This window comes from Notechis scutatus, chromosome 4 (genome assembly GCF_049901735.1).
Source record: "Notechis scutatus isolate UNSWTSFEM ecotype Mainland chromosome 4, rNotScu1.2, whole genome shotgun sequence".
Classification (NCBI taxonomy): domain Eukaryota; kingdom Metazoa; phylum Chordata; class Lepidosauria; order Squamata; family Elapidae; genus Notechis; species Notechis scutatus.
The window spans coordinates 8,760,323-8,782,260 of NC_142012.1; the positions used below are offsets into that span (position 1 = coordinate 8,760,323).

The following is a 21,938-nucleotide window of genomic DNA, read 5'->3' on the forward strand; positions in this document are numbered from 1 at the left end:
TGCAACTTGGATGAAGAGAGGATTAAGTGGAAAGGTGTGGTAAGTAGGAGGATATAATATATTTTTCCCTAAAATGAGATGAACCAATATTTTTATTTGAACAATTAGGTAGGCATACTTCGCTCTGTGAAATTCACCAAGATGATTGCACATGAAAGTGGTTCTCAACTAAAGACCTCAATTGAGCCCAAAAATTCCATTGCTAAGCAAGACAGTTGTTAAGTGAGATTTGCCCCATGTTACAACTTTTCTTGCCATAATTATTAAGTAAATCACTACAGTTGTTAAGTTGGTGATACAGTTGTTAAATGAATCTGCCTTCCCCATTGACAGATGGTTGCAAAGGTGATATCACATAACCCTGGGCAACTGTCATAAATATGAAGCAGCTGCCATATGTCCAAATTTTGATTACGTGTCCATGGGGATGCTGCAGGAGTCATAAGTGTGAAAAATGGTCACAAATCATTTATTTCAGTGCAATTGTAATTCAAACAATCACTAAATGAATGATTAAGTTGAGGACTACCTGTAATTAACAGGTGTGTGTGTGTGTGTGTGTGTGTGTGTCCCTTAGCAAATGATTTGGGGAAGGTTTAGGGTTCTTTAATGTAGCCATGCATTCAACCCTTCATCCATCTTCCCAGGCATGAGAACACACCCACAAACATACTAGAAATCTGTAAAATGTCTTGAATCTGCAGGGGTCCAGGCTCAACCCTGAAAGTGTTGATTCCTGTATGGAACAAAATGGGGCTGTTTGATCCAGGTAGAACTAGCTGGGGCAAGAATCATCATCATCATCATGGAAAGATGGTGAGGAATGCTACCAAAACTTTCATTCTAAATGTTATTGGAATCTGGTTCCAAATCAAAAGCGAAAGTATTCCGTGCAGTGGTGGGATTCAATTTTTTTTACTACCAGTTCTGTGGGCTTGGCTTGGTGAGCGTGGTGTGGCTTGGTGGGTGTGGCTTGATGGGTGTGGCAGGGGAAGGATACTGTAAAATCCCCATTCCCTCCCCACTAACCTGCTTTCCAGCTCCGTTCTCCTGTGCAGGGCAACAAAAGAAGACCCAGCCAGTCAGCTGGGACACAGGAGGCAGAGAATAGATGGGGTGGGGCCAGTCAGAGGTGGGATTGGCCAGTTCTCTGAACTACTCAAAATTTCCACTACCGGTTCTCCAGAACTGGTCAGAACCTGCTGAATACCACCTCTGATTCCGTGTATACTGAATAAAAAGAATCCAATCATTATCCAAAATGAATGAGGTTCATTACGGGTCTGTTATGTCTAGGCAAAAACAACCACACAATCTCCTTTCCAGTTGTTCTACCATTTATACAACTTCATCAATCTTTTGGTAACTTGAGTGAAGGAACTGGATAGATATGGGTTTGTTTTATTGCCATTTTATCTTGCTTGCAGTACAGTTAACAAATCCATGAGAGGTGATTGCAGGGCACATCTATCGAGGAATGATCAGGTGTGCACAATGTACAGATACATATGAATCTCATCTATTAAAAACTGTAAGTATGAGAAGGGGAAAAAAACAGTCATGTCAAACATAGCTATTTATTTTTCTTCTTATAAACAGCATCCATTTTCCTTACTGAAAAAGCCTAGAATTTATATAGTTTTTTTTATCCCATCACTTACAACAATATGTATACATTATTTACATCTTTTCCAATATATGTGTTGCAGAATTTCAGACATCGAACTTTTTAATCATTTATTTCATTAAAAAGCCATTTTTCAGATAGAACAGGTACTGATTTAAGTGATTTAACTGAAGTAATATATTGGCACAGTTTGCTTACAGTACAGATTACGTTGCATTTTTTATTTTTAAATGATTTTTTTTGTGTGTGTCCAGCATTGACTATTACCTTTTCCTCTCTAATGAGCAGCTACCTTTTTCTTTTAATAGAGAGGGTATCACTGAGGAAGGTCAACTTTCTATCCCTAATGCAGCATAAATTCTAGCACACAGGATCTCCCTTAATTTCATCAGCTGAATCAAATGGCTTTTCCAAAGCTTCAGGATTTTGTGTTTCCTCGGTGGAAACTTGGAAGGTTAACCAAAAACTTTCCGCATCTCCAGAAATGTGTTCAAATTTTGAGTTGAGTTGCTTCAGGTTGATTCTGCTGGTTATAGATTCTCTCAATAGGAAAGGAAGTAATTGCCACAATAGATCCATTTGGAAGGCTATACTAAAGGAATAGCCAGTTTCCCTGGGATCTTTCTCTACTCTTCACAAGAGAGCACAGGAAAAAGATTGCTCCTATATTTTTCTAATATGCTGCATGAAGAAGGACCCTTGGTAGATCTATCTAGATACCGAAAGGACCAGAAATAGTTTCTTCTCAAATCTGTTCCCGCCCCCCCACTACATATTCAAATGCATTGATTCTCATGATAATATTTAGCAACACGACATCAGTGAGTAAATTCAAAAATGGAACCAAATGACATTTCAAAAGATTTGTGTTCCAAATAACCTAGTAATAAGTGTACAAAAATAATGAGTACAGTTTAGTGGCTATAAAAAATTAATTTTCCCTAAAAATACATTAATCTATGAAAAAACTATTGAAAGGACAGTGCTCTTGGGAAAGAAAATAAGCAAATAAAGCATCTTAAAATTGGAGTTATTCTGCTACCGCAGGAGTGAATTATGTTTTAAAAAGGAAACACATGTGCAATAGACATAAATGGAAATATACCTCTAACGTGACTAGTGGTTCTAGAAATGCAGTTTAGGAAAACCCAAATAGTTTTTGCCTATTAGGAAATGAAATTTATCCACCCCACCTTCCCTGCGTAAAATGAATTAAGTAATATGAGAGCATTGTAGTTGAAAAACTGACAGGCTCAACTTCATATTACAGTTTTAAAATAGGAATTCCGGCATTTCACTTACACTTTAGTATTTGGGGAAAAGAATATATGTCTTAAATTATTTTTCAAATAAATCAACACACACACACTTCCCTCCCCCCTCAGAAAAATAATCTTTATATGGAAATCTAAGAAAAGGCTTTCAGTCATGGGAATTTTAAAAAAAAAGTCCAGTCTATAGCAGCATTGGCTTTTTGCCTATGGGATAAGTTTGAGAGAATGGTGTCAATTCTAAATTCGTAATGGAGCCTCTGGTTCTACAAGATTACCAGTGAATATTCAAAATTCTCTCTTGCATAGTAAGCTGTTAAAGAAATGTTGGCAAGCGGTTGAAAAGGGGGAATTTTCCTTTTAAAGGTTATCTCTTTAAAGCCCATCTTACTACTAGTGGACAAAAAGCAGGATACTTTTATCCTTGCACAATTAGCACAATCCCTGGCACAGATGTGAGAAGTAGGCTTGTAATTTTGAGGGCCAGGATGATAAAACTTTTTTCCCGCCAATGTCAATCCTCTGGATTAAATCACTCACTGGCTCAAGAAAACACAACACAGCTGGTTTTAAGGAACTTGGATCTATAGTTATGACCATCCGGCTTGGTCAGCCTCATCTAATTAAGGTAGGTTACCTGTGCAGGTGGGTAACCAAGACAAGAGAGAACACTGACAGGTGATACAGAGAATGAAGCCAGTTCTGACATTTTAAGGCTATTCCTTCTTCATGGAAGGAACACAGTGTTTGTTAACGGCTGGTCATAAGGGAGGGGGGGGGGATAAGTGTCTGTCTAATGTTTGGTATCAAAAAGGTATATATGATTTCTACCATGGTGTCCTTTTAAATGAAAAGGCCAGATTCCAGGCTGTGACTTTTTTTAAATAATAACTACAGTGTTCAATTTTCAATGCCTGTATTCAACTGAAAGACCAAGGAAGCTTTTTCTGTCTGTATCGTAACACGCTTTTAAACAATAAAGAATTTTCAAGACTGCCGGAGCAATCCCACTAAAAGCTTCTATAGTGCTGATCAAATTCAGAATAATCATGGTCTTAATATTGTCAATGCTTCAATCTTCAATGCAATAAGAAGAGTTAACCCAACAGCACTCTTAGTCAATGATCTCCAAGGGTTTATCATCCAAGAAGGAAATTAGCAATGAATGGAGTCCTCATTTCTTGTCACTGTTTCCAAGGAGTCCCTTAAATTTAAAGACTAAAATGATGGGAGATAATTATTATGGCCATGCTATATTCTACGGTAATTAAACATTATTCTGAAGTCTTACGTATTTCAAGATCCAAAAATGTTGAGAGGATACTTAATCATTTTTCTTGTCTTTTAACAGATATCTTAAAATTGCTAGATGGGAGATTGGGGATATTTAAAATGGCTCATAAGCTCTAAACTCTTTTCAACATTCCAACTGTGAACAAAAAATCTTTTCAATTAGCAATTTAAACTTTCAAATTTGAGATTCAGAAACCAGGACTGGGAATCTGACTTCTAAAATCAAATATTGACAAAACGTGTTACGAACACCAGGATCAAATCTCATTATGAAACATTGCCAAGATTTTGGTTAGCATACTCCATTTTTTTTAGTAAATCCATAGGAAGAACTATTGTTATTAAAGGCTATCAGGTTATAAGGATCAAGAGTATAGCTGGATTATGTAAGCATAGTAATTTGTTTTGTTTTTCCTCATATGACTAATTTTAATTGTCTATTAGACTTTAAGGTATTCTTAATGAGCTTTAAATATTCTTAATGGGCTTTAAATATTCTTATATGGACCCACAGCACATGTTCATGTGATGTGTAGCTAATCCCAATAATAATCTGGGAAGTGAACTTCAAGATTAGGATTTAAGGATATATAGAGTAATTTGTATCACTCAATCCATAGAAACTGTGGCAAAGCAGACAAAAGTATGACGTTCCAGATTTTTTTTAAAAAAATGGGGACATTTTGGATTTAATGCTCAAACCACTGGTGAGTTTCAGCTGCCCTGACATTTAGAACAATAACTTATGATCCTAGGTCACAAAATTAGAAATAGGCTTCTCGTTTTTGAATTCCTCAGCAGGGATTGTCCCAAATTCTAAATATTTTATGATAAAGGAGAGGAAAAGAGAGGAAAATAAGCAAAACAACTTTGCAAATTTTTAATCAAAATTAGTGTGCCTCCAATTACAGTAAGTTATTTTAAATGCCCACCCACTAAAAATCCCAAAATATCACTGTAACATGTTGCAGAGATAAATGCTTTCCTTTATAGCATTCTTGTACAGCTGAGATTATAAGGGGGCCTATGGATTTAGAAGGCATGAATGAAATGGTAAGTATACTCTATGTTAAGTAGACTGAGACAATTTATCTTATTAAAAGTTGAAAGACTAGGGTTGTTTTATCCACATTTTTTAAAATTACTATGGTAGATTTATAAATATTGCCTTATTAATATTATTATTCCTTAGAAACTACTTCCCTTTTATTTTGACTTGAAGCCACTGCAGGACTCTTGATTTAAAGGACAGGAAAGTTTAAGGTTCAGTTTGATAAAGTACAGATTGAGAAAAAAATAATCCTACTTTCAGATCAAAATGAGTTAAAATCTTGGCAGAATGTAAATTGTGAAAAGCGGTGTGCCCAAAATTATTCTTGGCCCTTACGGTATCAAAGATGTATCAGATGGGTAGCTCAGTATGTTATTCATAAAAATAAAGTGAGCTACTTGCTGACTTCTCTTCCCTAACCTATGTTCACTTCTAAAGTCATTGCTTTCTCTTAAAAGATTGGAGATCACTGACAGACGTTATGGCTTTTAGAAAAGGTTTGCACATATTAATTACATATAACAAGTATTAATAAATGTCCTGGGTAGCTATTTGTGTTTTCTGTTTCCAGCAATGTTCTTTGTATGTGCTTTGTACCTCAGAAGAGAATCTACCAAGGCACTTAGAGAAGATTAAGTCTCTTTTAAGGACCTTCTGAGAATGATATACGACTGGCAATCCTGCACTTTCCAACTAGCAGTGTCACATTTCCCAACAAGCATGTCATTTTCCTTTATTAACACACAACAATCTGCTAAAAATCAACAATAACAATGAACAAGAACAGAAAACCATTTACTGTGTGTGTGTGTGTACTGTATATCTCACTAAGTGAAAGAGGTTTCACTAATAAAAAGCACAGAGAATGGATCTAGGTTGCCTGAATTAAAACAGAAGTTTCCTTTCCTTTCTAAAACAAACGAACGTAAGGTTGCAAACCACCTCCACACACTTACTCGGGAGTTAAGTCCCGTGGAACCTTAAGTGCGTAGAGAATTTCAGCCCCAATCCCTAAAACCCCACATGCCTGCTTAAAGAAAACAAACTGGATCTCCACCATTTCATTTTCGCTTATCTGTCCTTGGAAGTGAGTTTTTCAATCAGTTCTTGGAGTGGAGCAAGTTCTCTTCTGTCTATAAGGTTAAATTCCTGTGGGAAGTAGAAACAAAATAAAAAGTCTCAGTGGGATGCTTAAGGGAAACTACTGGTATTAAATCACTGGAAGCAAAAATCAATTTATGGGAGAGATTAGGGAGAAAAAGTCACAAAGTCCTGCTTCTCAGGAATATACTTTATCCATCTCTTGAGGCATTCACAGCAAGCCAGAAATTACCTATTGGGGATACATGAGCACGCATATGTGTGATGTGTATATTTATAATGTGTGTGTGAGTGTGGGTATGTGTATAAAATGTATGTTGGTTGTATATTGGATGTGTATGTGTGTGTGCATACATATACACACACGTACATACACACATATGCATACACACACCACCACCATCATCATCATCTTCTTTTAATGGCCCCATAATCCCTTGTGGGGTGGAATTGGGGCAACTGAATGGAGCTGAGTGGTTATTGGCCGGATGCCCTTCCTGTCACCAATGCAGAGTTTTTTTCAGCAGATATATTCTCAGTGTGCCCAGAGAGAAATATCTGCCTCTACCTAGGATCGAACTCACAGCCTCCTGATTGTGAGGCGAGAGCTCCATCTCTAGGCCACACACACACACACACACACGCATGTATGGGTACGGGAATGGGTATATATTTATTTTCCTTTTGACAGCGGGCATCAAAATTTCATTCTTTAATGTTTGCCAGTGTGTTCACAGAAAAAAGTGACAATAAAGGTTATCTATCTAAAAAAGAGTTGAGTGAAAGTCTCAATTGTCCAAGGCATGATGGGCAGCAGAGGTCCATGACCCCATTATGGTGACAAGCACAGCACTGAAATGATTGTGCTTGGGAATATAAGACCTATGAACAGTAAGCTGTACAAATTTACAAATTAGAAGAAAAATAGATATGCCGTGTGTCTGAAGGGAAAAGGGAAGGATGCATAACTCTGAATGAGGTGGTTTGATCTTAGGGAAAGGAAGTTATATGCAGAAAAGTCAAGGTATAGTTTTTAAATTACAAATGAAAGAGCTAAAATATATGTTAGAAAAAATAAATTGATGTAATTTAGTCTGTTGTCATTGTACATGATAATAGAAATCCATTAGTTGTGATAGTTGCACATTACACTGCACTGAATGATAATGATAGAACAACTGTTGATGAATTTTGAGAAGAAAATGTTCCACGTTCTGAATAAATGCAGTTTTAATATTTCAAAGATCTGCAGGGGAACACTGGTGATAAATGAAACAGCGGAATTAAAATGCATGCTATAAATATCAGTACGAAAGGGGCAAAAAAACTAATGAAAAGGTATGAAATGGTAAATGCTGCCAAAAATGTTTACAAATAGTATCATGTGCTACAGAATATTCCTAAAAGCATTAATTATAATTTTAATAATTAAACTGAGTTTTCTAAGTAATGTTTTAAATCTAATCCATCCTGCCACTATAAGCAGAAATCTGCAATTGTAAACTATCAACATGACATCATTGTATTACATTATACTTTACAATATGGGGAGCATCTGGTATTTAGGTACATTCTCAGTTTGATGTTACACTAACAAAACATTTTATATCCACAAGATGGATGTTTCCATATGTCAAATCCTAAAACATGTCAACTTCTGCTGTGGAACTGCACATTCAATTCTCATCTTATAGTTGACGAAATACGATTGAAATTACAGCAGCATTATTACTTCCTGCTTTCATTATTTTTATGCATACACATACTTTAGATCTGCATTTTTTAGAAGTGCCCAATTCTGCGGCACAGAATTTAAATAATTAAAGTGATGCAAGTGTGGCACAGCATCAAAGTCAAGATTCTGGTAAACAGTTTTTAAGTTACTGAAAATTCCAAGAGTTTCCCCCCACTTTAAAACAGCAGAAAGCTACAAGAATCATTTTGTATGTACAAAATTAAATCAGAGCCACTGATCGCTGTATTTGTTTACCTGAACAAAAAAGATAAAGTGCTTGAAGGACGTGTTGAGATGTGCTTCTTCTTGAAGCTGGATAACCGGATCAAAGTGCTGGTGATATATGTGAGCATAAACTCTGAAGAGACGCTTCAAGATGGTCTTAGCTACAGACATGAAATTCTTTGGGAAAGGAACGCCTAGAAACCAAGCAAAATGTAAATCATTACGATTCTACCAGTTACCCCCTTTACAAGAATACGAGGGCCAGGTTCACTGGAAAAGCACTATCCAAGTACAGGATTATCTCACCAAAAATATTTCAACGATCCAGCAAATTTATATCCAAATACAGGATTGTCCTAGAAAAAAATATTTAAACTATCCAGAAAATTTATTTAAGTGTCCAAACTGAATGAAATGGACAAGGTCTTCTCTAACTTGGTACGCTGAGATAATAACTCTCAGCATAGATCCCTGGAAACTCTTTTTAAAAAAAAAAAAAAAAAATACTTCATTAAAGTTCAAAATATTAAAAAGTTTACAAAAAACAAAATGTTAAAAAGCTTTACAAAAGTTTCTAGAATAGAAATTATATCAACAACTTTCAACTTAGAATTTGACAGGTTTTTTTCCATATTAACTGTATTAATTCACAGTTCTTAATTAATGTTAATAAACAAAGCTATATCATCTTTATAGGTCACTAATTCAAGTTAAAGGGGAAGAAAGGAAAAGAAACAAAAACAAATGAGAAACAAGACTGTCATATTAACAATATATGTATATATATATATAAAACAAACGTCAAGAGTATTTATAGACTATGTGCTATAGTTTAATATTCCGTAAATATGGGATGAGGGAACACAAATTTTATCGTTTATTATTACATATTCCTGTATGTTTCTACCTTATATCTAAGTAATTGTAGATCCTACTCTGAATGTCTATCTTAATCTTACTTTTTTTCCTAGCAGTTCCTCAATTTCTATAGCTTCTCCCTCATCCTGTCTGTTTGCTAATATTCCAATTTTATTCCCCCTTTTTCTTCTTTTTAAAGTCCTTTTGTAACCTTTATTATACTTTACTGTCCAACCATTGGTACCAAATGTTCCAAATAATATTTTGTTCCGTATTAAATAATACTTATCCTTTAATTTCACCATGAACCTATCCATCTATGCACATTCTAAGATTTTGTGGATTATAATGTTGTTTGATGGTGTGGTGGACATCTTCCAAGCCTGTGCCAACGCAATTTGTGCTGCCGTTAGTATATGTATAATCAAGTATCTAATTTTAGGGGGATATTTTCCTTTAATGGTTCCCAGGAGAAATAATTTCGGCTTCCACTCCAACCTACAGTGGGTAATTTCCTCTATCCATGTTTTTATCTTAGTCCAATCTTTTTTAATTTCTGGGCATAGCTACCAGATGTGGAAGAAGGTACCTTGTGTTCTCTTGCATTTCCAGCAGTTCGGGTTTAATTTGGGAAACATTTTTGCGAGTCTGGAGGGTGCTAAATGCCATCTGTACAGCATCTTATATAGGTTTTCCTTGTAGGCAACTGATTTTGTCATAGAGAGATTTTTTTGCCATATTGCTTCGATCCCTGGGAACTCTTGAAGGCACTCAAAGTTGCTTGGGTGAGATTAATAGATTAACAAAGATTGGTCCAGTTGCCACGATTGAACTTTTAGATACCTTTGGCCTGGATGACTGAGTCTTCACTGATACATTGCAAGCCATTTTGGGGAGAAACCCTTGTCCATGGAAGGTTTTCGTGGAGAAAACCTATCTACAGTATGTGGTTGCTAAGATTCAACACTGATATGTTGGCACATAATCAGTCAATCAACATGTGAGACTGGCATGAACAGGGGCATAACCCAGTAGGCCAGAGTCATCCTGCAAAATTAATTTTTGGATTTTATGAATGTGTGTGTGTGTGTGTGTGTGTGTTGCTTTCTGCCTAGAATCATCTGGAATTGGGAATAAATAAAATAAAATAATAAAAACTAATAAAATAAAAACAGGATATATCTATTTTAAAGACAGATGTTGCCTTTCAAGTGATTTTTTTTTTTGTTTTGTTTAGCAAGGAACCCATCTTCAAGATATTCCTACTATAGATAAAACCCCATTTTATAGAATCTAGTTTGGGACTCATAATTATAGATGTGTGAATTTGTTAATAAAAGCAAAAAGAGCAAAAGAATTATTATTATTTTTGACTGCTATACAATTAGCCAACTGACTGCTATACAATTAGTACCAACTGTATGATTGCCAAGTTAGTCAGAAATGGACAAACACCAATACATTTTGAGCAACTTCTTTTTTTTTTTTTTTAAAACAGTTTTATTAATTTTTAAAACACACAAATTATCATTATTCATTACATGTTTAAACCTTTTTCCTTGTAATTTAACAAGTCAGATAAATTATAATTCTGTTTTAAACCATTTCCATATAATATACCAAAACCTCTTATTCAATTTCTCTTTACTTCTCTTTACTCTTATTCAATATCATTATTATTATTTCATCTGTTTCTTTCTGACTTAGTTACCATTATTCTCATTCTATATTTCTACAAGTTTTTACCAATTCTCCCCCAAAAAGACATATACACACAACACACAAAACAAAAAAATATCTTTTGGAAAGTAACTTGGACCCAGGTGTCTCTCTCTTCATGGACTTCAATTATATTCATGCTCATCTTACATATCATTACTTATTTTATTTACCGTTCTAAGCCTTCTATATTAACTTCTCCACATATTTCACACTTCTTAATTCTACCTTAATTAATCATTTTAGTTTAAATCATTATATTTGTATCTTTTGTCCATTTTTTATCATCCCTTTGTCTCATCCCTTAAAAAAAAAGAAAATCAGTTTCTCCTGAAATCATTAATCAGAGTATGATGCCTTTCTATCTCCCCCTAAGTTAATCAAATTAATCTTTAAAATAATATCTAATACCCAATCAGATTTTGCTTGGTACATTCTATCTAACTAATACATCCAACACAATTAAGTGCATAATTAGAGAATAAATCCAAATATTAAAAAGAAATACTATAATAAAATTTCATAATAACATCAATACCATAATTTTATTAAACTCTTTAATTAAAACAATATTCTAAACCCTCCTATTATTAAGTTTTAAAACCAATCATTTTTAAACATTTTAACATTTTAATCTCTTATCAACTCTTAAACCATTGCAATACTACCATCTCATCTTATGTACCTTGCAAAATCTTTTTACTTTATCCATTATCCATAAAAATTCCTTTTTTCCATTTAATTTCAAAACGTTGTAGCTTTTCTCCACCTTTTCCCTTTCTTTCTTTTCCCAACAAAACTTTCTACCCCCCTTCTTCTAGCCTCTGCCTTACCGGCTTCCCTTCTCTGTCGTATTTCTTTTCCCTTTGTTTACAATCATCATATTGGTTTTGCACTTTATTTTTCCCTTTCTTAAATGTTTTTTTAGATCTTAAGTCCTTAAATCCTTTAGTTTTCTTCTTTTCTCTTCTTTTCTTTTCTTTCTCTCTTCTTTTTTTCTGGATCAAATTCTGAGATTCATTAAAGATGGCTCCTTCCTTTCTTTCTTGTTCCTCTGCTGTCTTCATCTGTTGTAATTTTTGTTGATAATTAGTAAGCGCCATTTCTAAGAAAAGGAAAGCTTCTTCCACACCATTTCTTAGTTCCTCAACAGAAAGAGCCATTATAAATCTTTTCTTTTCTTTTCTCCTTCTTTCTTCTTACAACAACCAGAATATTCAAAAGAAAATAAAAAAGATAAAACAGTCCCAAAGTTATCAATCAGTCCAAACCAAGGCAGAGTTCTCACTTTCTCCTTCTGGGGTGATATCAATCAAAGAGAAAGAAAGTCCAAATCTGTTTAAAGTCTTGTTACAATATATTCTAGTCTTCAAATCCTTAAGGCATCTGCTCCAACAAATCTTAGCATACAAATATTTTCTTTTAATCCTCTCTCTTCCCACTCATCGCTTAAAACCAATTTCCACCTAAAAATAGGTTTCTTAATATCCAGTTATTTATTCCGTGGGAAAAGAGGGAAAGCTATCCTTTCAGCACCTTCAAGCAGCCGCTTTTTTTCCTCTTCTGGCAGGTATTATTCAGAAAGTCATACTTTTCAGGAATTTTATTAAATATGTCTTAGAGTCCTAGGAGCCAAGAAAACTTTCTCCTCTCAATCACTTTCTCCACTTCCTCCTGCGCATTCTTACCCGGCTGCCAGCTTCTTTGTGGCGGCCATTACGGACCGCCGCTGCACCGTCCTGGGAAAAGGGGGTTCTGCCGGCCAGGGAGGGGGTCTGCAGCACCCCCAAACCCTTCTCCGGATCCCCTACCTTCAGCTGCCCCTGCAGGGCAGCCTAGCTCTGTACCCGGCTGGGTCGGAGCCCCAAAAGCAGTATAGGCGGCAGGGATCGCGCAGCTTCGCAAATCCCTGCCACTGCTGAAGCCGACAAACCGGAAGTTTGAGCAACTTCTTATAAAAAGATGGGAGTAAAAAAAATATTTTAGGGATGGTAAGTATTTCCTTGTAGCAGAGAAGCATCTCACGTTGCTTTGAAAAGACAAAAGAGCTTAAGGAAATAATGAGCAGCCTGTCAGCCCTGAAGCCATTTTGGGAGCATCTTCAGGGCTGCCACAGCCAAACTGGTTGGAGCTGTGGGAACGGGAGGGGGAGGAAGACAGAGATAGTTGGGGGATGTGTAGCCAAAATAATATTCTTTCCTGTGTGAGCCAAGAACATCCTCACCAGGTGTTGGAGAGGCCTGGACAAAAGCCAGCCGGAGTTGAGACTGTGACCTGATTGGACCATGTGATGGATAAATGGACGTGTGTCCCAGGGACAAGAACTTTGGGTTTTGATTTGGGTGGGGGAAACCTCGGGTCCTTCAGAGTCGGGTTTTCCCCAGCCAATATGACATTCCTAATAGATTCATACTTTTGAGGAAACCCCAGGCCTCAGAGTTTTGATTGCTTTGGGTCTATTACTTGGAGCCCTGACACATGCGTTCAGGAACAAACTTGAAACTTCATCTATAGGTGGCCTTCACCTCACCCAACGACTACTCATTCAGCAACTGTTTGAACCCGCAACGGTTCTGAACGAGAGGGACTTATAACCTCTCCTCAAAATTCTGGCCATAGCAACATCCCAGTGGTCATGTAATTACGATCTGGGCTTTCAGCAACCGTTCAACAATCTAGTAGTCGGGGTCATGTGGCCATAACGATCCAGGGTGAACCACTTAATGATGGTTAAGGGGACTGGTGGACCTGCCATCGCTAGGCAGTGTGGTCACATGACATCGCCTTTTATGATCGCTTAGCTTGGTGACAGAACTTCCGATCTCAATTACGGTCATGAAGCAAGGAGCACCAGGAGTCATTTTTGTAGAGCTCATCTGTGGTGTTATTTTTCTTTTCCCCATAATGTCCTTTTATTTTTTTTTTTTTAAATAAACTTTATTAGACTTTTATAACTTAAAAAAAAATAAACGAAACAAAGAATACAAATATCTTAACTTCAACAGTTTGTGGCATTCGTCTTATACTACTATTTTGTGGATTATTTACAAATATATACAATTTATGCAAATGTAAACATTAGTTTATATGTTGCTTATCATAAATTTTTTCATCATCCGTTTATCTATCTTTGCTCAATCCAGTCATACAATTTTTCCCAAGTCTTATAATACTCGGTCTCCTCTTTCTCTTGTAACATCAGTTAATTTATCCATCTCAGCGCAAGCCATTATTTTTTGCACGATCAATTCATCTGGTGGTATACATGCATGTTTCCAGCACTGGGCGTAAGCAATTCTGGCTGCAGTTAGAATATGTAATGCTATATATTTTATATTTATCCCGTATTTCTTTTTGAATATCCCCAATAAAAATAGCTCTGGTTCTAGTTCTATTGCTTCATTAATAATCTCTTGCAACCATTGCTTAATTTTTAACCAATATTCTTGGGTCTCCGGGCAGGACCACCACATGTGGTAGAATGTACCTTTTTTCTTTTTGCATCCATAATGTCCTTTTAAAAGATCATTAAATGTTAAAGGGAAAGGATTAAAAACATGATCTATTCCAAAATTATCTACTGGTTTTAAATAAAGATTGCTAAACAATTATATGTGTTTTCGACCTCGCCTGGAATCTTTCTGATGTCATGCTAAAATTGGCTTTCTGTAAACTGCCTAATTGTAATCAGTATTAAATATATTTTTTGTGGCAGTCTTAATATCTTCTAAGGGGTTGCCACACAGAAAAGGGGGACAAGAAGCAACGGATGGAAACTAATCAAGGAGAGAAGCAATGTAGAACTAAGGAGAAATTTCCTGACAGCGAGAACAATTAACCAATGGAACAACTTGCCTCCAGAAGTTGTGGATGCTCCAACACTGGAGACTTTTAAGAAGGGACTGGATAACCATTTGTCTGAAATGGTGTAGGGTTTCCTGCCTGAGTGGTCTGTAAGACCTCCAAGGTCCCTTCCAACTCTATTATTCTGTATTCTTCAGAAGTTTATATTTTTGTGTGTGTGCCTGGTGCTTTGTTTCCTTCTGTACATTCAGAAATAACATAAACAGCCATTCCATTTTTAAGCTGGTATAGTGCCAAAGCGCACATTTCAGAGTTACCTATTTTGGATGGAAACAGCGTCTCATCGTCCAGCTGATCCTGAACCCAGGTCATAAGGTAATCGATGTACTTTGGTGCCGAGCACTTGATTGGCTTCTTGATGTTTGTCCCATCTGCCCAATGATATTCATATCTGGAATGGAAGGAAAGTGAAATAGGTTTTTTTCAAATAACCATAGATCTCCATTTACCTCAGAGGTGGGGAACTATGGCTCCTTTATGACCTGTGGACTTCAACTGCCAGAATTCCTGAGCCAGCCATGGGTGGTTCAGGAATTCTGGGAGTTGAAGTCCACAAGTCATAAAAGGGCCATAGTTCCCCACCCAGTTGACATTGTTGTACTTTTAAGGGGGCCCTGGGATACGAGCATTTGATTTTGGGTGGTCCCCAAACATGGCCAATAGGACTTTTCTCCCTTTTAAAATAAGCTGCTTTCTCAAAGAGATGGAAGGCTGGGTTCCATTCTTGGCACAAAGTGTCTTGTTCCATTCCACCCACTCCCAGCAAATGTCAGGAAGACTACACAATATACTACACAAATATAGAACAGCCCCACCCAACATACACATCACTTTTGAAGACAAAAAAAAAATTCCAGGCTTCACAGTCTTTTAAGAGGTAACCATGAAGAGCACAATTTGTTTTCTTGATTAGAGTATGTTCAATGATAAAATGGGAAAAGGGTGACATTTGGTTCCTCTATTTTGTAAGCCAGCAAACGAAAAAGCAGAGACATTCCCCTGCCAACAAAACTGCGTAGAGTCAAGGCTCTGGTTTTCCCAGTTGCAATGTGTGGCTGTGAAAGTTGGACCATAAGGAAGACTGAGCGCCAAAGAATGGAGGCCTTTGAACTCTGGTGCTGGAGAAGACTCCTGCGAGTCCCTTGGGCTGCAAGGTGATCCAACCGTCAGTCCTAGAGGAGATCAACCCTGGCTGCTCTTTAGAAGGCCAGATCCTGAAGATGAAACTCAAAGACTTTGGCCACCTCATGAGAAGGAAGGACTCTCTGGAGAAGAGCCTGATGAGGGCAATAGAAGAAGAGGATGACAGAGAAGGAGGTGGCTGGAAGGAGTCACTGAAGCAGTAGGCGTGACTTAAATGGACTCCAGAAGATGGTAGAGGACAGGAAGGCCATGGGGTCACGATGGGTCAGACACGATTTCTCCACTAACAACAACAACATTTTGTAAGCATGGCTGATGTTCTTACTTTGGCCCTGCAGACATCACTGGACAGCTCTCCTCTGTGCAGAAGTCTGTAATTGTCCCATAAAGCATGTTGATCTGGTTAAAAAAGTCCACAGCTGTCAAAGAAAGAAAGAAAAAACACATTCCATTTAGCAAGCAATTATTAGGGGAAAAATTCCTCTGCAAACCAAACAACATTCTGTGTCTTTTTCGGCCACAGGTTCCACAAGAAACAGTCGTCAGAAATAAGCCCAATGTTTTTTAGACAGGTCTCAAGAATCAGGATAGAATGACTCACACGATTGCAGGTACAAAAATTAGATTTGCTTAAAATAAAAGTGCCCATAACAGATTTCTCCAGAGTTCCAGTCTGGTCCATTAACTCCCTTCCCCTCACATTGGCCCATTTGTGGTAACTATACAAGTTGTGTACTCTGAAAAGTTTTTTCAGGAGAAGAGGAGGATTAAAAACAATTTGAAGCAGGCCCTGCAGCTCTTTCCAAGAGTGTATTTTTGCTGGCATATAGTTCAGGTTGCGGCTGCATCTCTTCAAGAAGTTAACAAACCAATGACAAATTAATGAAGCCCGTTGGAATGAATGTTTTACCTGGACACGAAAGACCCATATTTCTGACCCACAATTCACATTGGCAGAGGTTGAGCAAATCCTTTCTAAAAGAGCCAGAAATACTTCATGCTTTCGACCACCTCCTCTATCATTCAAGCAGAAAGCTATTGACATTATATAGAGCGGCTTGCTCTCGTTCGGCTCTTGCAAATTTTCCGTTTGTTTTTCGGCAGAACTGGTGCTTACAAAACTGTGCAAAACTGAGGCTTTCATCAATTAATGCCTTAACAGAGTATCTATTTTTTTAAAAAAACACAATTTTCGTTTTGACAGTACAGAAGCTAAGAAAATACGATGTCCTTGAGAACGACAAGGATAATATTCTATCCTGCAATCATGAAGGTTGTTCTTTTCACTGGCTCTTTCAAGTTGTTTGCAGACTTCTATCTGTAAATTGGCCTTGAAAACCCAAACCTCTGTGGGTTTTGTTTTAGTTTGGCTGCAAAAATATCTGTCCTACAACCAATGGCTCTCTGGGAAAACAAAGCCTGACACTTTCAATGCCGCTGCCATTAATCTACTACCAGTCGGATCATTTATTTAGCAAAACACTCACTTTCTTCAAGGAAGGTGTGTATGAATGGAAGTTCCTGCAATCCAGGTTATTTATTTCTGTCCGACTGAACTCAATCAAAATGAAAAGAAGAGTTGAATATCCCAAATGATCTGCCTCTCCAAAGAGATTCTGCACTTGTACGGCCAGCCCTCAAACCTAAATAGCATTGTCATTGCCTATTAAAAAAATATCTATTCCTTTAAAATAAAATGACAGGAGTCTCTCTGGCCATCCTTTTCACTTTTTTCCCAGCAGCCATATTTACATGGACTAGTAATCTGCATAATAATCTTATATATATATATAAAATGGCTGTGTTTGTGTGTGTGTGTGTTCCAGCATAACTCTGGAACGCCTCGAGCAATTTGAACCAAACTTGGTACACAGATTATTTACTCTCTGGAAACAAATATTGTGGGGGGTAAGACACCACTAACACCCCTCGGGGTGTGTGTTTTGTTAGGATACAGCCTGTTGTGCCTTAAAATAGCTTCTACCGTACTGCCTTAAAGTGGCTTCTACTGTACTGCCCTAAAATGGCTTCTACTGTACAGCTATATGGAGTTGCCATGGTAACAGCTTCACGGTACTCCACAAGAGCTCTCTCTGGTAAGGGGGAAAATCCAACATTAGGAATTACATTTGTACTGGATTGTTGCTGAAATCAGGGCTTTTCCTGTCTAATACAGGATTAGGATAAATAAATACCCAGGCAACGTCAGGTTATCGGCTAGTATATCTTAAAATTGTTCTTCATCATTGATATAAACATGAAGACTGCTTCTCATCCATGTCTTTGCCACAGAGAAGATAAAGACTTCCTCTCTAGACATCGGGGAATTGCAAATTCTGGATACACTGAGGTAATTCCATGCACGCCCTTCTGTAAGGAGGACAGGATGTATTCCAACAACAGTTTTCAAAACTTCAGAGCACAGAATAGAACTTTTGTGTATTAGTCCATATTTTATCAATGGTTAGCTGACAAGAACAGAAGTTAGAAACATGGAACTATAAGAAAAGGAATAATGAAAAAAAAGGAGGCTTGTTAAAATAGTTAAGCAAATATTAGTATTATTGTTATGATAATTATGATAGAATGAATATAAGTGTAATGAATATTGTTGTAAACACTTTTGATAATTATTTCTTAAAAATATTTGTACCCAGACAACACACTGTTTAACCCAGGGGTCTCCAGGCTGGCTGAGGAATTCTGGGAGTTGAAGTCCACAAGTCTTAAAGTTGCCAAGGTTGGAGACCCCTGGGTTAACCAATAATGGAATTTTTATATGTTATCAAATAAAAAATTTTATGCAAAAAAAAAAAACCCACCTTTTTTTCATTAGTCCAGAAGACACAAAGTTCTTGTAACCTTTATTTGTGTATACAGGTAGTCCTTGACATACGACCACAATTGAGCCCAATATTTTGGCTGCTAAGTGAAAGTATGTTGTTCCATTTTATGACTTTTTTTTTTGCCAATTTACTTTTTTTTAAAGCAAAAGAGACAACCAATATATGATAAGAACAGTCATTTCTTTTTCCTTTCATCAGTCTGATGATGATGATGGAAGAGGAAAAGCGGTAAACCTGACCAGAGCTGTCCCAGTTTATTGGAACAAAAAGTGACTTCAAGCTCTTGGAATTTACCCATTTGGCTTAAAACAGTCAACTATGACGATGAAAGTTGAGTAGCTGAAGGGAATGGCAAGAATGGTAAAACTGCCTAGTCTTTTTTGTGAGTAAACCACAGTGGAAATGAGTAAACGGAGGCCACATGTCCACACAGAAACATGACTAATATCTTCCTTTAAAAGCATGAGTAGCAAGAGGGGGAAACGGAGGGGAATTCATATTATGTTATTATATGGTCCTTTATTTAGTTTTATGTAAACAAATACTTAGTATTCATTCTTTTTTTTTTTTACTGTAGAATCAGTATATTATTAATATTAGTTCTGCTTATTGTGTTTTTCTTTGGTACATTTCGGCTAAAAATAACTAAATCAGAAACCATGGTAACATGGATCCAGACAGGACATCTGGCTGGCGTTGCTGCCAAAACCAAGGAGCAGATTGAATCCAGACCACCGTTTCTTAAGCCAGCTTGGTTTCCAGCAAAGTTCAGAAACGAGGTGAAATTTAATGCTTGTGCTGCACAAATGTGCCTTATCAAATCGTCCCACCGTGAATTCAAAGTGGGAGAAAATTTCTGGGGTTGAAGGCCACCCTGAATAGCCTTAATTTTCGCTTCCTGTTTTCGTTGAACTGTTTTCTAACCGACTGCTTTCTGCCCTGGCGCTCTTATTCCATTAAGAGTTCCTTAGACCAGTGATCCCCAACCTTTTTTATGCCGCGGCCCGGTACCGGCATCAGCTGGCGCCGCGGCCGGTACCGGCATCAGCTGGTGTGCCGCCATCTTTTTGATGAAAAAGTGCGCCCGGTGACCTCACCGAAGCACTTTTTCATCAAAAAAAGATGGCGCACTAGCGCTCATGAGCTTTTCCGGGTAGAAATGGCTTTCTACCCGAAAAGCTCATCGAGCGTGGCGCCGCCATCTTTTTGATGAAAAGTGCTTCCGGTGAGCTTTCTACCCGGAAAAGCTCACGGAAGCACTTTTTCATCAAAAAGATGGCGGCGCCAGCAAGCCAGCGGACCGGTAGGGACTTGTTCCGCGGACCGTGCGGGTCCGCGGACCGTGGTTGGGGACCCCTGCCTTAGACTGTCCGTCATCCAGATGCACGATGGTGAGCGTTTTAGAAATACTGTAAAATACAGGTAGTCCTCTACTTACAACAGTCCGTTAAGTGACTGTTCGAAATTAAATCGGCACTGAGAGGAAGTGACTTATGACCGTTTTTCACACTTCACGACATGGTCAGCGGTCATAAACGTGAGTCAGTTGTCAAACATCCAAATGTAAATCACGTGACCCTGGGGATCAGTATGGGATTCAAAATTTTTTACTACTGGATCTGTGGGCGTGGCTAGGTGGGTGTGGCTAGATGGGCATGTGACTGGGTGGGTGTGGCTTTTTTTGCAGGCCCCCTCCCCCTTTTTTGGGCCTTCTGGTCCTCAGGGAAGCCTCCTGGGCGAAGCAGTAAGACAGCGAGGGGAATCCTGGCACAGCTGATCATAGGAACAGCTGAAGCTGATCATCGGGAAAGGAAAAAAAAAGAAATACCTTAAGGAGTGACTGGGCAGGGAAGAATGCAGTCAGAGATGTCGGGCATTCATGCGATGTTGCACATGCGCGATAAGGACTGACTGGGTGGGGAGGGGCGACTGGGTCGGGGGCTTGGCCAGCCAGAAGTTACTGCCAGTTTGGCGACCCACAACAAATCCTTGCTACCGGTTCATGCAAACCAGTGTGAACCGGCTGGATACTACCACTGCTGGGGATGATGCGATGGTCAGAAGTGTGAAAAGCAGTCATAAGTCACTTTTTTCAGTGCCATCATAACTTCAAATGGCCACAAAATGAACTGTTGTAAGTCAAGGACTTCCTGTACTTCCTACTAAAATAATATGTCTCAATTGACCAATTCCAGGAGGAACGGATTATGTTAAAGACAAAAAAAAAAGTGCTTTCCTCATGCATCAGTGCTGAAAAAAAATATACACAACCAAAGCAAATTCTCCTTACTGTTCACGGCAACCCATTCATTGAGATCTTCGCCTTCGGGCAGCATAACAGCCATCCGTAAGTTGCCACTTCCAAGAGTTGCCTCCGCATGTTTCAGCAGCTCATATTGGTGGGAGCCTTCTGGAATGTTCTTCTTTGGTTTAAAAGTTTTAGAAGAGCGGCTACCACTGCAAAAGGGAGAAAGGAGATTTTGGCTTCAGAAGGGAGATAATCTCATTATTCTATTCTCGTACATTCTTGGTTTAAAAAAAAAAAAACATTTCTTTCCCCCCACCTTCACAAGCAATATAAAAAGTTACATTAAATAGGATTAATGTCTCTCGGAGGTCAGCATTGTTGCATCCAACCTAGATGACATCCACAGCCCTCCCAATTAATTTTTTTTTAAAAAATGATGAAAATAATTATCCATAAGATGGTCAAATCCCCTCAAGGCTTCAATATTCTGAGATGGCAATATTTTGTCGACCGAAAACACATGCAGGTAGTCTTAACTTACAACCACAATTGATCCCAAAATTTTGATTGCTAAACCAGTTGTTAACTGAGTTTGGGCCCATTTTATGACCTTTTTGTCATAATTGTTAAGTGAATCGTGTAGCCATTCAGCAAATCTGGCTTCTCCTATTTACTTGGCTGGTTGGAAGCCAAAATTTTGGTTACCTGACCATGGGGATGGCACAATGTGTGAAGACGGGACACTTTTTTCAGTGCTGTTGTGACTCTGAATGGTCCCTATACAAATTGTTTTAAGTTGAAAACTATCTGTATTTATTTTAACAGATTTGAAAACAACTCTAGGCAGCATACGGCATTAAGACAGACAAAAATAACAATTAACAAAACATAGTGGGCAGAAGAATCAAAGTAACCCCAAAGAGCAAAGAGCCTTCTAAGGCAGTGGTCCCCAACCAC

The 21,938-nt window shown here is 37.8% G+C and overlaps 1 protein-coding gene across 1 annotated transcript in view; it reads right to left on the reverse strand.

Annotated features, from left to right (window-relative positions):
* Positions 1-1,560: 1,560 nt before the first annotated feature.
* MOB1B (MOB kinase activator 1B) overlaps positions 1,561-21,938 on the reverse strand; it is a 43,725-nt gene continuing 23,347 nt past the window's right edge. The window contains exons 2-6 of the mRNA XM_026676487.2: positions 21,024-21,190; positions 16,213-16,306; positions 15,002-15,135; positions 8,334-8,497; positions 1,561-6,391 (exon numbers count right to left, since the gene is read on the reverse strand). Coding sequence (XP_026532272.1) covers positions 6,314-6,391; positions 8,334-8,497; positions 15,002-15,135; positions 16,213-16,306; positions 21,024-21,190 — 637 coding nt within the window. The 3' untranslated portion in view covers positions 1,561-6,313. The remainder of the gene's footprint in view (positions 6,392-8,333; positions 8,498-15,001; positions 15,136-16,212; positions 16,307-21,023; positions 21,191-21,938) is intronic.